Genomic DNA, 16,013 nt, shown 5'->3' with positions numbered 1-16,013 from the left:
GTACGCGGCAGCTCTACGCAAGCTCTCCACTAGCTGAAGCTTCGAGACTTTCGCTTTGGTGGATGTGACGCCGGCTACGGTGCCGCTGGAGGGAGAGGCCGCCATTACAGGGGCACCATAACCGTTGCGCGGGGGGCTACAGTAACGAACTCGACGCTGCTCCCGATGGAGGTGATGCTGTGCTACAGATTTGTTTGCGGCCTCCGCGACCAACAGCTCCAACTGCGACTCTTCGGCGAAAAAGGCTTGACCTCCCGATCCTACGACGTTGTTAATCGACGGTTAATCACACCGATCCTAGATGGTGTGATTAATCAGCAGCAGAGCAGCAAGAACAGGGGAAGTGAACAAGGCAAGCACCAGTGTAGCGTATGAAACGGTGCACAAGAAAGGCCAAGTCAAGAAAGGACACTTTTGCTGGCAGTGTGATGGCAAACACTGCCCGAAAACATGCAAGTTCGTGAAGGCAACGTGCAACTTCTCCCGCAAGCAGGGGCGTATAGAGCGACGCAGCATCGCGAAGAAAGGAGGAGGAAAGTGGTGTCAGTGCAAGGGCTACTTGGGTGCGGCCCCTGAGCATCAGTCACCTTAACTAGCTGATCCTCTGGCGTAGAGCTCTATGACCTTCACGCAGTTCCAAGTGAGGGCACCCCGCCGAAAATGACGCTGACAGTCAAGGTGCAGGGTAAGCCGATGACGTTCGAGAGGGAACGAGGTGCCGCCTGCACAGTGGTCAGTCACGAGACATTTTGTACCTTGTGACCTAAAAAACGCCAAAGCTTTAACTTTACGACATTTGCCTAAACATTTGGTCTAAGCAATCGCTTGAGTTTCTTGCAACAGCAATGGTAAATGTCAACACCAGTGACAAAATGTGCCAACTGCACTTATACTGGTAAACGGTGAGGGCTGCAGTTGGTTGCGGCGCAGCTGGTTCGCCAATCAAGGCATTCACATCGATGCCATTCGTCAGTCAGCTGGGCATCCACGCGTTGCCGAGCTCCTAGAGGAGCACCAGTGAGTGTTTGCGGAATACTTTCCTCTCCATGCTGGTGTACAACTACATCTGCAGTCGACCGAGGAAGCGAAACGCAAGTTGATGAGAGTGCGTCCTGTGTCTTGAGCAACTCGCTCGGCATATGAATCTACGATCGACCACCTGTAGGAGCAAGAGGTCCTACAGCCAACACAGCATGCCGAATCGGCTACCGCTCTTGTGTGGGAACTCCATAAAAACGGCGATCTGCACCTTTGCGGCGACTATCGCCGCACTGTCAACAGGGCTACACAGAAGGAAGCCTACCCCCTTTCCACAACGGAGGAAGTGAATAGCCTGCCAGATCGAACGATCTTCAGCACTCTAATACAGCTGATGATACGGCACAAGCATATCAGCAGCTTAGGGTTACGCAAGTGACAGCAGAGATCTTCACCATTAACACGACACTGGGACTGTAAAATGCTAAGCGGCCACGCTTCGGTGTACCAGCGGCCCCAGCCATTTTCCAGAGGTTCCTGGAAACGACATTGTGTTGATTTGCTGGTGTGTGTTTACGTCTATGACATTGTTGTCAATGGCACCCCCGATTCAGAGCACAACGACCGAGTGGCAGCAATCCTACATGGGCTGGCCATGGTAACCATTTTGATTAAACAAGATCAAGTGCCGTTTTACGGTAGATAAGGGCATTTTCTACACCACAGAATCGATGCCAAAGGGATTCCCACAATGAATGACAAGGTCAGGGCTATCACTGCCGCATAAGCACCAAAAAGCCCGCAGACTTTGCTGTCATTCCTAGGAACGTTGACCTGTTATGACGCTTTTATTCAGGCCGAGCAAAGCTCGCTTCAGTACTGTATGAGCTCCTGCACAAAAATGTGTCGTGGAAATGGCGTCAAAACCATCAGAATGATTTTATCAGCTTAAACAGTTTATCTAAAAAAGAACCGTCTTTGCACATTATCACAAGGCCAAGCCTCTCATAATCTCATGTGGTGCATCACCATATGGCGTTGAGGCGGTAGTGGCACAGCAAGACACTCTTTGAAAAGAGGCCATGATAGCTTTCGAGTCCCGCGCGCTGGGGGCAGCCGGGTGTAACTATGCGCAGCTAGACCGGGAAGGTCTTGCGTTTGTGTTCGCGGCTGACCCTGTCCAGAGGTACATCCTAGGACGCAAGGTCAGGCTCGTGACTGATTATCAACCTCTGCTTGGGATCCTGGGGCCAAAAAAGGTAGTTCCCACGATGCTATCGCCCGGCATAGCATGATGGTGTTGAAACTGGTATCATACGACTTAGATCTAAGTACAGTGCGGGTACGTTGCACGAAAATGCCGATACACTAAGTAGGTTGCCGCTACCGCAGTGCATTGAAGAGGCACATCTTCCAAATGTACTCATGTTCGAGGCCCGCTATGGCCGCCACTGATAGCAGGTGTCATAGCAGCCTTAGCACAGGAATATGACATTCTCTAAAAGTTGTTCACAGCCGTACCAGAAGGTACAATATAGCAGCTCAAGGGAGATGAATTTACACGCTACCGGAAAAGAGGCTCTGAGCTGGCTATCCGCATTGGTTGTATTCATTTGGGGTCCAGGCTAGTCATTTCCCTGGCAGCGCACAAACAAGCGATGTCACTCTTGTATGCAAGACACCGTGGGGTCGTAGTTATGAAAGGCTGCCCGGCAGCTACCTGCTGTGGCCTGGCGCAGATGGCGACATAGAAGCAACAGTTCGCTTGTGTGAGCCAAGCCAGAGCCGGCAGCGCAACTAAGCAAGGGCCCCAGTTCCGTCATGGACACCGGAGTCAATGACGTGGCACACAGTGCACTTGGATTTCGCTGGACCTATGGGCAGACATACATTTCTGGTGTTTGCAGATTCTTTTAGCAAAGTGGCTTGAAGTGCGAGAAGTAAACCAGCCTATGTCAGCAGCAGTGACTGCAGTACTGCGCAGCCTTTTCGCTACTTCTGGTCTACCGCAAAAAAATTGTGTGCGACAATGGCGCAGATTTCGTATCTGTTGAAATGCAGTGGTTCAGCAAAGACAGCGGAGTCAACCACATAACCTCGGCAGCGCACCAGCCGGCTTCCAACTGGCAGGCAGAGGGCTATATTCGCGAGTTGAAGACAGTACTGACACCCGACAAATCTAGGTCTGTGTGTTGCCGGCTTGCGCGAGTCTTGTTTCGGCAATACAGCACCATCCACCAGACCACAGGAATCACACCTCAGCCATGGCAATGTTTTGTCGGGAGTTTCGAACCAACTTAGACCAGATCAAGCCTGCACCAGAACCAACTGAGAAACAAGAGAAACTGCCCAAGAACCCACAGTTAATGGAAGGGAACAAGTCATGATACAACAGTTCCGGAAAGAACCGAAGTGAATTTTGGAAGACTTAAAATCGGTTCCAAGATCAGTGCCCGATCTTGGAACGTCCAGGAAGGGGGCGGTGAGGGGTAGGCGCAGTCGCTCGACGCCACCTGAAATAAATACGAAAACGGGATCTAAAGAGACTCACAGATGGCTCATCGAATACGTTGGCCTGGGACCTGGATATATGTAAAGGAGCTGACACGCCGGAACACCGGGTAATCTAGCAAAACACTTGTGGAGCAACGTCCAACTGAACCCATCGCGAGTGCTCTAGGGAACGGAGAAGAGTCTGACATGGTGAAGCCACGGAAGTCTCAGCGAGCAATACGGAGGCTTCAAGCTACCCACAACCTCTCTAAGGGGGAAGAGGTGTCATGTACTGCGGTCCGTAAAGCCCCTGAGCGGACCAGTACCACCATATGGTGGGGCCTGCTTTAATGGGTGACTCACGTGATTTAGCTTGCGCGGGCCCGGAGTAGCAGTGCGCACAAGCATGAATGATTCGGTTCAGGATGCGGCTAGTTCGAAATGAAGTACTTTCTTTGTATGGAATAAGTGCGTTTACGAGTTCGGCATTGTCACCTCGCACTACTGAACTCCGGATACCAACACATCTAAACGCAGCCACGAGCTGAAGGTCCATGTTTTCCCAGTTGGCAAAGGGAATTTCAATTCGTTTATTTCTTGCCTTAAAGCACAGCTTTAGCTTTATTTGTATGTTATCAAAATATAAAGCGATTCTATGACACCATACACTTCAAAATGTTATTGCATGAGTGAACAGGTTACTTGAATTCAAACAGCTAAGAAGAATTAAATGATCACCATACACCACGAATTTTCTTGTCCCAAGAGAGTTCATTTTGCATGTACAACCTTCATTAACCAAAACTAAGATGTTGAATATGTTATGTCTGCTAGAAGGAAGGACATGGGGTTGTGTTTTATTTTTCCTACGCTTTTTGAAAAACTGGTAGTATCGAGATTGGCTTGTAATTTTGTAGACTGCTTTACTCACCCTCTTTGTGAGGAACTATAAATTTGGTTATCCTAAATAATTAACAAAAAAGATACCTGAAAAGAAGAAGGGGAAATGCTAGACGTAGCGGAGGTGTGCATACATGAAGTACATGCTTCACACACCGAATGAGAGCCAATCTATGTCTGTACAGTTGCTCCCCTCGACAGCAGTAAAAGCAGAGGAATATGTTGTCGGGCAAGTTGTTATTCATCTATGGGACACATTACATTGCGAAGGCCGACGAAGATTACTAGGAAGAGGAAGCGACAAGCGCTTACGGAAATGATTTATATGAGGAGTAACTCTTGTACAGTGCGCGTCACGCTTGTCTAGGGCAAGCGAGCGCGCGGCTTCCGAGCATGCTGGCGACACCTGCTGATAGTGGCTGGGTTGGAGATAGCTTGCCATTGCGGAGTGCGTGGATCCCGGACAGGGTCGGGTCGGTCGTCTCAAACAAAGAGACGCCACGCCCCACAAGGGGCGCTTTTATTCTGCAGTGCCAATCGTAGGCGCTGACACGTGCTAAGCTTGTAATTTGACGCGATGGATTATCAGTGCAGCCGTTACTTAATCGCACAAAAGTTTGGATGGAAAGCGCTGCAGTGCGTTCTTGTTGCGGGCTGTTCGCTTGCTAAACGTTAGATTCAGAAGATTAGCGGGGTCGTTTTGTAGTATTGCGTAACCACCTGCTGGGTTATTGCAACGCGTCGAACGACGCGTCTATCAGGCCTGTCAACGCTCCCGGCTGCCACTGTGAAAGACAAGCGCCCCTCGAGGTGTGGTGGCGTCTTAAAATTCGAGCGGCACATGCGAAACGACGACCGGCCTAACCCTGTCCGAGATCGGCGTACGTGCAATGGCAAGCTATCTCTAACCCAGCCGCTACCAGCAGATATCGCCAGCACGCTCCCAAGCCGCGCGCTCGCTTGCCCTAGACAAGCCTGACGCGCACTGTACGTATCCTACATTTGTCTGGAAAATATCCTAAGGTGCAATAGGAACCAGAGATATAAATATTGGCCATCTCCAACTCGCAATCGTAAAGGGAATGACTTACACAGAAAAAAACTGACGAAGTAAGAACACAGTGCACAAAAGTGGTTACCTGCCACGCTTCGTGCTCCTTTCATGTGGAAACCACAATACACGGGGTCAAATACTTTATGGCGAAGCAAGTGCCACGATCACGGCAGTTGTTCCAGGGTATATGTTTACAAAAGGGGTGTAACGAGAGAGTGACCGCCCTTTCTATTAAATTGCACGACACATAGCGGGCTTTGTTCGAATGACGTGTTTGATTTTTGCCTATGCATATCTTTCATTGTTAGGTTTGTATTAGACGTTAAACTTAGGCTGAGGAGTCCGTGGCAATGTGGTAGATTTCACGAGATAGCGAAATTTGTTCCTCTGGATTCTTTTGCTTCTCAAGTATTTGCTAGATAATTGTACGCGTGTTACCCATCAAGTAAAACAGTTCAGAGTCACCCCTTGTCCCATTTTCTGTGTAATAGTCTTCTTCCTTTGCAGAGTAATGTGTTCCGCGAAATTATTAAAAAAAGCGTTTTCATTTATTCTGATATCTAAATGCCGCGCATTATTTTTTAACCGTGAGCCTTGCCTCTCATGGAGAGAGTCATCGTTAAAACCATCACACAACGCAATGTTGGCTGGTGTTTTCCCGATCAGGGTTAATCTTTTACTTGGGTATGCACACTATTCCTGTTCAGAGTACCATTGACACTTCCCCACGAAAGATCAGAACCTTTGACTACTCTATCAATAAATAGGTTATGAATGTACGCGCGCTTTTCCTAACGAAGAAGGGCAGCCACTTTCTTCCTTTGAATCCTAAATTCTTTTATCGGGCCCTCCTTACTACTATTTAAAAGTTGTTGGTATATATTATTTTATTGCAAACTTATGCCAGACATTTTTGGTTATCCAGAGCTTTTTACCATTTGTGCCAGTTTTGTAATGTTGTGTGAAATACCTCTATTGTAAACAGTCTAAATTTTCATAAACACAATCCTAAGCACTCTCAGGATTAGTACTTTGGGGCACATAGCGAATTACTCAGTTCGCATTCCTTCTTGATCAGAAGTGTCTAGAGTCCTTTTGTCTGTGTCACGAATCTTGATAGGAATGTTCTCAGTCATATGAGTGCAGTACGTGGTTTCCCCCCCCCCCCCCAAAAAAAAAAATACTGGAAGGCCCACTTGGTGTAACTCTTTTGAGTTATACGTTCTAGTACATGTTTCAGTTCGGCACAGTTCCTCTACCCTTTCGCTATGATTTTCATACCTTGTTTCTTCTAGAGCTTTCTGATTGGCCGCCAAGGCATTCATTTTCATGTAGGCAAATTCTTTTTAGTGCGGGAGGTGCTCCTTAACAATGTCGTTGTTCCCGCACGATGCCTCCAAGGCTATTTTACAAACTTTAAAATTTAGGAATAGTAAAGCGCAGAAAAATTACACATGGGACGAAGAGGACAACAGAGACAAGCGCTACATCCAATTGACATTTTTTCCTAAAAACACTCATATATATTATATACACACAACGTTCGCACACCAGCACAAAATTGCATTATACAGCGCATATAAATATCTCCGTGTGATGACTGCTAGTCCTCATACGCAGAGATAAATATGTTCCCGTGATCACACGGGACCTATTTATGTGAGCTGTATTAGGTTTCTGCTGATATCCGCACGTTTTGTGTGTATAAATGAGTGTTTTAAAGAATAAATGTCAGTTGGAAGTACCGCTTGTCTCTGTTTTTCTTTTTGGCTTCAGGTGTAATTTTTTTGCCTTTACTTGTCAGCAATGGAATACCATCTGGCCCAGAAGTACGCATTAAACATTAAAGATGTCGTCTGTTACGGCCATGGTTTCTAGAATGTCAAAAGCATCGGTTCTAGCTCGGTTGGTGCAATTTTTTTTCCTTCCAGATTAGTAGCTCTTCAGCGGGGGATAATGGTCTTTTATAGCCATAGAATGGACCTCTTTTATCTAATGACTCTCCCCGTATTATGTTACCGAGAGGGTTTCTTGCCTAATAGGTGGATACGAGTTCTTAAAACCCCTTCTGCAGGCTTCATTTGCACTTGTGTTTCCTTTGAGGTATTCCGTCTGTGGGTGGTGTTTTATATCAGGCTTTCTCATTTTTTCTGTTCGACTGTTGCAAGGTCAGCAGAGCAGGCTTGAGTTTCCGCCCTTTTCATATTTTTTCGCTGTTACGTCTGTCGAGACACAGTTCAAGTCGTTTCCCTGCTGAACTCGTTGAGTAGACAGCGTGCGAAAAATAATCACCTGAAGACCGTTCTACATGATGGAAATATCGCAGAGGAAATTCGCTAAGCGGTAGCAGCGGCCTAGCGGAGGGGGCGCGCTGGCATCAAAGATGAAGTTTGTCGGCGATACATGTTAGCAAGATGCATTGAAAAATTCTGTGCGTTGAAAAAAATTGAGATTTCCTGTGTGGTAGAGTGAATTGGACTATGGGGAGTGTAGATGGATTAAAGGCCCGTGCCTTGTACGGGTGGGTGCTGCCGCTGGGCGAAGATCGTCGGCGAAATTCACACCTTGTTGAAAGGGAACGAGTTTGCAAGCCAGGAGGTAAGAGAGTAAGCAAGCACGGAAGCGCCAAGAACTCTGTAGTCAGTGCGGTGTTTAGAGATTATTTAATTTTTGGAAGTCCATCACGGTGACTGCTGCCTTGTGCTGGGATAATTTTTTTCATTTGTTTTCATCCCATAAAGCGAACAGTCTGCTGTGAAAACCGGATAACTCTTCAATGCCCGACGGCCTTCTATACGGCGTAGTACACTTGATCTTTCTGTATTCTGATAGCGCACTTTAAAGTGTGTCAACTGTCGATTCAAAGTTTCTAGCAGTACCGGTATAATTATGCCAAGCAACGCGGTGATCGCGGGAGAACACTACACAATAACGCGCTCTTCTTGCACAGGAATACAGTGTGTTTTGACTAAGTAAGAATCTCCAGCTATAGCTTGTAACCTGATGTCTTTTTAACAATTCCCTAATCAGTAGACACATTGTCTCTAATGCTTTTCGTCGCCTCTTGCGCCTTTACTAAGATAAAAAAAGTATTCATTAACACCGTATTTCGCCAGAACCAGCATTTGCAAATACTCATACTTTCCTCCAACGATAACCGACTGGACCTGTCTACCTCAGTCGTTAACAGGCACTGTATGATTTCTTGATGCTTTGAACCCTGAACCATGTCTTGCACTTATGCATTTTTATTGTTCTTCCTGATGTACAGCTGTGTGTAGTGTTGGATTCTTGTCCCTCCTTCTGGGTCCCTTAAATGAGCCTGAAGTATTCCGTAAATAAATGAAATAAATATACCGAAACTTTAACATTCTCACGACAAGTATTGTAACTTTAGTGCCTGTCAGTCAGCGATCCACGTTCCGAGTGGGCATACGATCCTCAGTAGTAATGGTTGTTTTTAGATCTATGCTAACCTTCTTCATGCGTGCACTTGCACAACACCCATGGAAAGCGATGCAAGTGTTAAGGTTTCTTGGAAATGTAGCGAACTATACTATTAGATATGACGTCATGTTAGCGGTTTGTACAAAGTTAGTATTCTGAGAAAAAAAACTCGTTAAACTATTTCACAAGAGACATGCTGTTTTTTTGTGGATGCCCGTAAAACATCTGTAACTGTCGTTAAAAATGCTGCTTCCTTAATTTTTCCTGGTTACTTTTTGCAGTTAACCACACCTCCGGAACAAAGACGGGATATATCTGCACATTATAAGCGGGTAAAAATTAGTGCTCTCGCTAAAGATTTTCCAAATGTGAGTATTTTGAGGCCATTGTGTAGGCTAATGACAAAATTGTACTGCAAACCAGCTTTTCACAATATTTAATGGTCCACCAAATACGTCGAATGGCACAATTTTAGTGCATGAGGATGCTTTGATAGAAATAGAGGGCCACTTCTCGTTACAGTTACATGATCGGCTCGTTGTAATAGTGTGTTTTAAAAGTAGGACGAGATGTTGTCCATTACTTTGTGTGTCTGTCAAAGGCAATCCTGAAACCACGAGGAGAGAAAAACATTTTGATTAATATGACTAAAGAAGAATACCGATTTTCTGTACGTTTTGCTGTTGAGCGAATGTATGAACTGTAACACAGTATTAAAAGATTCCCACGTATGTATGCCAAGAATGTGTCGCAGCATTTTAGTTATATTACAAACTAGCCGCAGTATCCATCGATACCTGGGTGGCCCAACATACTAGAGACTATGTGTTACATGTTCGTTACGTGTCATAATCAGTTCACTGTCGAGTTTTAGAGAATTATGAATTCTCAGCTGCTGCTGCACGATTCTGTCGTGCGACAGCATATTGCGACAGTATTGCGACAGCATAGCTTCTTGCCTGATCAGTGTAGCTAAAGATTTAGGAATATTAAAAAATATCACATTTCAACAGTTAACACGCAAAAGATCCAACGTAATCTCCAGGCCTCCAAAATATTTCCTATAAGGACTGCTCTTGAAACCGTTTGCTAATAGGAGTGGGAGGTACCGTAACCAACGCGTAATACAATGTTCCCTCTTTTCGTCATATTTTTATTTTTGTGGTCTGGGCGGTGGCTCTTGGGGACAAAATCCTGTATTTTTTCTGTTTTTAATATTCCTGTCTCATTGCGCAATATAATGTGTCTTTATTTCAGTTCCCTTTGCTGCTATTGCTTAACAACGAGTTCAAAATTGTGAATATCACAATCATGGCCGGAGAGTATATAGAATTTTACTGTACAGACTATTACAAAAAAATGATGAAATTCTTAGAAGATGCTGACACGTATGTATACTACCTGCTGCTTTTATATTAGAAGTAAATACAGTATAGCCCACGTACAGCGAACCCGGCTTTAACGAAATCCCGGCTATAACGAACAAGACTTCATTTCCCGTTATCATTTGTATACATCGATTTTATGTACAGATATAGCGAAAGACGGATATAACGAAGTGATTTTTGTTTACCGATGTGTTCAATATAAGCGGGCTGCACTGTATTTTATTCCCTAAAAAATATGCCTTTTCAAAAGAAAAATTGTATGTTTCTTCGTCATTGGAGCGGGAGCTCTGCACACATCAAACTAACAGCGTCATAAAAATACCACTTTTTCGTCAAAAATATGGAGCGCAGGCAAAAGACAAAAAGGGAAATAAAAACATTTTGACAATCATATTCCCGATATTCATAACAATAATGCAATGGTTCGCGCGCCTTAGTACCCTCCTGAAAATTTTCTCGAGCTAGACATTTAACTTTTTACTTCACGTAATGGCTTCACAAGATTTATTCAGTGTCCTTTTAGACACTGAATAAATCTTGTGAACCTTTTTTTGTGTCGGTATTCCATAAACCGCCTGAAATAAACGTACATTTCTTTGTTTGTCCCAGCCCTAAAGCAGTATTGCAATTAACAAGGCGCAAGAAAAAAATACGCCTCTATCGGTGGCCGCAATAACTAGAACAAAGAGTAAAACTAGGCGCAGAGTTTTTGCAAAGAGATTCGACGATGTCAGCGTTGGTGCATAAGCACTTCGTTATTTAATGTTATTTCTAAAGCGAAATCTCGACTACGCTACATCTTTCATGGTAATTCATGGCGCCGCAATGACATTCAGCCACGGCGCGAAGGGTGCGCCATTCTTATCGTTTCACTCGCTTGAGCTTACCCGCCACGACACCGCGTTACTGGGCGAGGGGCGGGCGGTAGCTTCGCCTGCGCCTTACCGCCCATCGGCGGCTCGGTCTTCTCGGCGTATGGTCCAGCGCAAGCGAACGTGAGTAGGCGAGGATTTAACTACTGATTCATAGAAACACTGCTTCATTGAGCTACAGGAACGCATACGAGGGCCCCTATTTTCGTCTTTATAAATTCACCGTGAATACGCCATGTTTCTTGCGGAAGCAAAACGTAAGCAATCAGTCACGTGTGGAATTATAGCTAGGGCGACATGCAGCGTAATTTGACGCTTACCTTGCAACGATCACAACCAAGCCATCAAATATTGCGCATAAAATATATAAAAATGCATATCATGCCTTATAAAACTTAGTACGGCAGCTGAAGCTGGCAAAATAAATATACTTTTCAAGGTTCAAATGGGCGTTAACACCCGAAAGTAATCCAGTAACGTTGATCCAAAGGTGTAAAAGCGAGTGAAAGGCGTGTGTTAAGCAACATCACACAATATTTTTTGCCGTATCTATATACTTCTTTCAATCACTGTCAGTAACATAGCTCATCTGCATGCTTCATTTTAAGTTTTGTTGTGTTATCACCTTCCCAGCTGTCACCGCCGCCACGCTATCGTTTGCTGGTATGTTCCACGTTTATGGCGTCACACTGATAAGAAAAATGGCCGTGACCATCCGTTATGTGACGCGGTAAGGACGGCTAAACGCTACGCCTGATAACAGCAGAGCGTACTGATGGCGGCGATTAACTCATTGTTCAAGCGCGATATCGGTCATAGCAGTACCAAATAAAACAGACAGTTTTCTTTGTTAGTTTCCTCTTGAATTCGATTATGTGACCTACCAGCTTAAGAGTAGGAGTTTGGACAAATGCGATGCGTCAGGTGCTTTGTAATGGATAGGCTGCTACTGCCCCCTTCCGTTACTGTTACGCAAAACAAATAATTGTTCTTTTACTGCCAAACATAAAAACAAAATACGGGACCTTACTTTTATACTCTGTTATTATGACATGGAAATAGCGAAAATCATCGTTTCTTTCGCTACAAAAACACTTCTAGGCCACGCGTCGGGTGAAACGGCACCTGCCGCTAATTCACGGGGATATCACGGTGCCAAAGAACGGTGAAATTTTTTTCTGTATTTGGCGGCGAGGTCAACCGCCATTTGCAAACTGTTTCGTAACATCACGTCATTTTTCGGAGGCTAAACCTGCAAATGTGGGTTGTAACGTTCCCGTCAACCATTTAAATTAGGTCACGTATTATTAGGCAATTCTAGTGATGGTGTGACCTAGAAGCCATATTGTTGTTGAATAGCAAAGACAGGCCTACGTTCTCATGTCCGCTGCATTTTGTCAAGTCGTTCATTGCTGGCCAAGACATTGCGCGTTTAGCAGAAAGGTCTGGCAAACTTCAAAACTTGGACTAGTAAACGTCATAAAACGGGACAATGATGAACACACAGACAGCCGCTTCATCAGGCGGAAAAACGTGACCAAATCTGAACGCCAATCTGACAGGGCTTCTGGCAAATTCACAATTCACGGTTAATTCACAAAGTCGAGAATAGAGCCCCTGAGAAGCCCACACTGCACGCACAACGACCGGCTAGCCAGCGTTCAGAAGAATAGCCGGGTAGGGACGGTGCGTTCCGTCGGGTGGTGGTAAATCAAGCTCGCCAGCAAGAGCTTTGCTTCGATCGCAGTGCGACCTGCGACTTTTCGAGCGAAAGGTAGCGGTCATACCAATCAATACCGACCATTCCAGTCAGTGGGTATATTACCGGTTGGCAACTAGAATCAACTGGCTCCGTCAGGACACGCTTCTCAGCTATGCAATAGTCTACGCACACAATTAAACAACGCAGGTATTATATCTGCATGCTCGACTAGAATTATTTTTTTTAACATTTGCGTTCAAAAAGGTATTCAGAACGTTTCGGCTATCGCTTTATGTTGAGGAGTTTGAGTTTGGCGTGACGGTCGTTTGCGCAAGTGCCACATTTCAACAGGAAAGGCTTTCAACCAAGCTCCAACCAGGCCAATGAGAACTCCAACCAGGACAATGGAGGCGTAGCAGCGCCGTCATTCTTTCGTGGCAACAGTACTTTTTCCAGCGAACTGACCATCGACGCTTACTTCTTTAGAGTATGCGGGCCTTTTCTATAAATAACGCCATTCGTGTAGCAGCTCCCTGGAGGCGGCTTGCACAGCTCGAAAAATAGGAAATTTGGGTATACACGGTTTAAAAGCGGCAACCTGGGCACAGTTACGCTGGATAGTGTGGCGTCACTCGCCATTGCTGGCCTTCAATATTGCTTTTCTCGTCGTGGCCTTCCATGGGGCCGGGGCGTATCGGCGAGCGCCGGAGCGGCTTTATGAGTGAATCGTGCACATATTTTCGAGTGCTGCTGTGCGTGGGCACTTATCGGAAGACAAGATATTGTGTGCCAACCTTCAAAAGCCACGCCGTCCTGAAACATGGCCCATAAAGCTTCGTAAATGAGTGTTCTGAGTTGCGCCCATCGCCTAAGCTCCTGTTCACGCGATTCGTAGCGGTTTCACGCCATTGTTTTGTATTTGTACCTACACAGAAACCATGTATATCATGAGTCGGCCACCAGCGGCACTTGGGGAAGTATTATGCGGCCTCGGGAACCACTTCATAACCATTTTCCGTTATCCCTTCCTATCCAACTGAAGGCTGGCATGGCAATTTTAACCTAAAATGAGCTACGGCAGGAATAAAGCAACATCGCCTCCATTTGACATTGCCCCATAGTTTCACACTTATCCAGATAACACCTTGAGTTCCTTTCTTTGCAAAAGTAAAAAAAGCCGTGCTCCACCCCTGCTCCTCGATTTGCCGTCCGGCCCCTGTCGGCTTCATGCAGGTCAACGCTCCTCATCTAAAGGCTGGCAACCCCTCTTGTAAATGAAACGGCTTTGAACCACTGGGTGGCACACTGTTTACTCATGAGCATGTATGTATTCGCTTGCAGAAGGATTTTTAACAGAGTTGGAAATAACGTCGAACCTGCAGCCTCCGGCGCAAGGCAACTGCCGCTACGGCTAAGGTCTGGTTGCGCCAGCGTGCATAACACAGGCCGGCAGTGCCACAAACCACATGCAATGCTTACTGAAGCCAGGTTTATGCGCTCGTCTTTAGTAGGAAGGATGGGTTAGCGGCAAAGACGAACGGCGGGGCTAGGGCGCGTTTCCGGCTCTTTGAGTAACGCGAGATTGAATGTTCTACGCCGAGCCAAGGCTGCGATCCGCTAGCCAAAATTAGAAAAGTATCTGAGAGTCACCGTTCCGATCGGCCTAAACAGCCGGGCTTAGTAGTTTTGTCGCGATGACGCGCACACAAAGCGTAAGCACAACCGGAGACATGCTTTAGAACAGGTGTGCTAAGGCAGATTGGTGTACACTACACTACGTGTGCCGGCAGCTTTCGGTTACGGCATAAAAGAGCCACCCTGGGCAATATTGAAACAGAATTATTCTTGTGAATAAGGCGATCCGGCACCGCCTCGTAGCCGTGTTGCACTCACTGTGCAGAAAGCGGTGCATTCGGAAAGGCCGCACACACTGGCAGTCTTTGTGAAGCTGCGGCCAGTGAGACTCGCATGGCGATTCGTTTCTCAGACCTTGAGATGCCAATTGCAGCTGGTGCATCCGACTACGGCACAAGTTTTCCCCCGTGATTCCACATTTTCTGTCTGCGCACTTCGCTGAGCACCATGGCAGCTTAGTGTGGAAAACAAAACTTCTCTTGTTAAAGGCCAGTCATTTAGAGTACGGCGCCAGCGTCGCCTGCTGGAGGTAAGCCCAATCGCTCACTGTAAACGGTCTATACAACTATTAGCACCGGTCAAGGCCTGCGATTAGGTCCGCATACATAGTTATCTCCAGGGTACCTTTTTGACCTATTCACGCGTATCTAAGCGTTAGAGGCTATATTAAAGGATTTCCTTTTGCCTTGCGGTAGCTAGCCTTCCTCAGGTATACTCAACAACATACTATCGGGTTCACTGAAAGTGCGACGAAAAAAAGTTGCAAAGTATGCTTGAGCAAATCATTACCAAAGCATTTCTTGTGGCTAGGTTTGTCGCGGGGTCTTCTGCCGACGTCCACTACAGCCTACAACCCCAATGGCTGAATAGCTGCGTACACATGTTGCTGAAGCATTAGCTGTGCTGCTGCTGCACTGCCTCGACTGATATTGCAGCGCTACCAAAATTGTGTGTGCTCGGGATGCTGTACCTGTACATCTGTAAATCGTGTTTCCACGATGGTGACAAATCAAATCGGTGGCCCTGCAACGGTTTATTTCGCTACCATACTTATAACAGTGATTTTGGGAGTTCTCACATTTATACTACGTCAATTTTGAACGCTTTCTTTCAGAACTACATTCTTCAATTACGTAGGTTTGAAGTTGCTGCTTGGTGTGGCGGCCTTTGCTTCGAAAGGAGTCCGTGAGGCTGCTTTCGCTCTTGAAAAAGTGAAGCATGGAGTGCACATTCAGGTGCCGACGTGGAGAGAATGTATGGCCTTCGTGAACTCTGAACTGACAATCATTGCTGGCTATTTCTACGTGCAGCGGAAGTTCACTCCTCACGCAAAACAAGAGGTAATTACGACGAAGGTCTTCAAAACAATTACCAATTCTTTTTAGTGCTTGCAAGAAAACTGATTGTCTTGCATATTCAGAAATCATTAGGAACATTTTTTGAGAAGAAGGGTCGTTGTTGTTTTCCGCCTTCCGCATTGTTGAACATCGCATCTACTTCTGCGGCCTTGAATTTTTTGTGGTTGTTATTTTGTAAGTATACAG

General features: G+C 45.9%; 1 protein-coding gene across 3 annotated transcripts in view; it reads left to right on the top strand.

The window, feature by feature from the left end:
* LOC144172726 (neprilysin-1-like) overlaps nt 1-16,013 on the top strand; it is a 140,964-nt gene that overhangs the window by 45,886 nt on the left and 79,065 nt on the right. For all 3 annotated transcript variants that reach the window (XM_077701340.1, XM_077701338.1, XM_077701339.1), the window contains exons 8-10: nt 9,154-9,240; nt 10,130-10,260; nt 15,584-15,809. In XM_077701340.1, the coding sequence (XP_077557466.1) occupies nt 9,154-9,240; nt 10,130-10,260; nt 15,584-15,809 (444 nt within the window). The remainder of the gene's footprint in view (nt 1-9,153; nt 9,241-10,129; nt 10,261-15,583; nt 15,810-16,013) is intronic.

Source organism: Haemaphysalis longicornis, unplaced genomic scaffold (genome assembly GCF_048455015.1).
Source record: "Haemaphysalis longicornis isolate Haplotype H1 unplaced genomic scaffold, Haemaphysalis longicornis Haplotype H1 scaffold_255, whole genome shotgun sequence".
NCBI lineage: Eukaryota > Metazoa > Arthropoda > Arachnida > Ixodida > Ixodidae > Haemaphysalis > Haemaphysalis longicornis.
The sequence above is the reverse complement of the archived record's forward strand: the minus strand, read 5'-3'. Positions and strand labels throughout refer to the sequence as shown.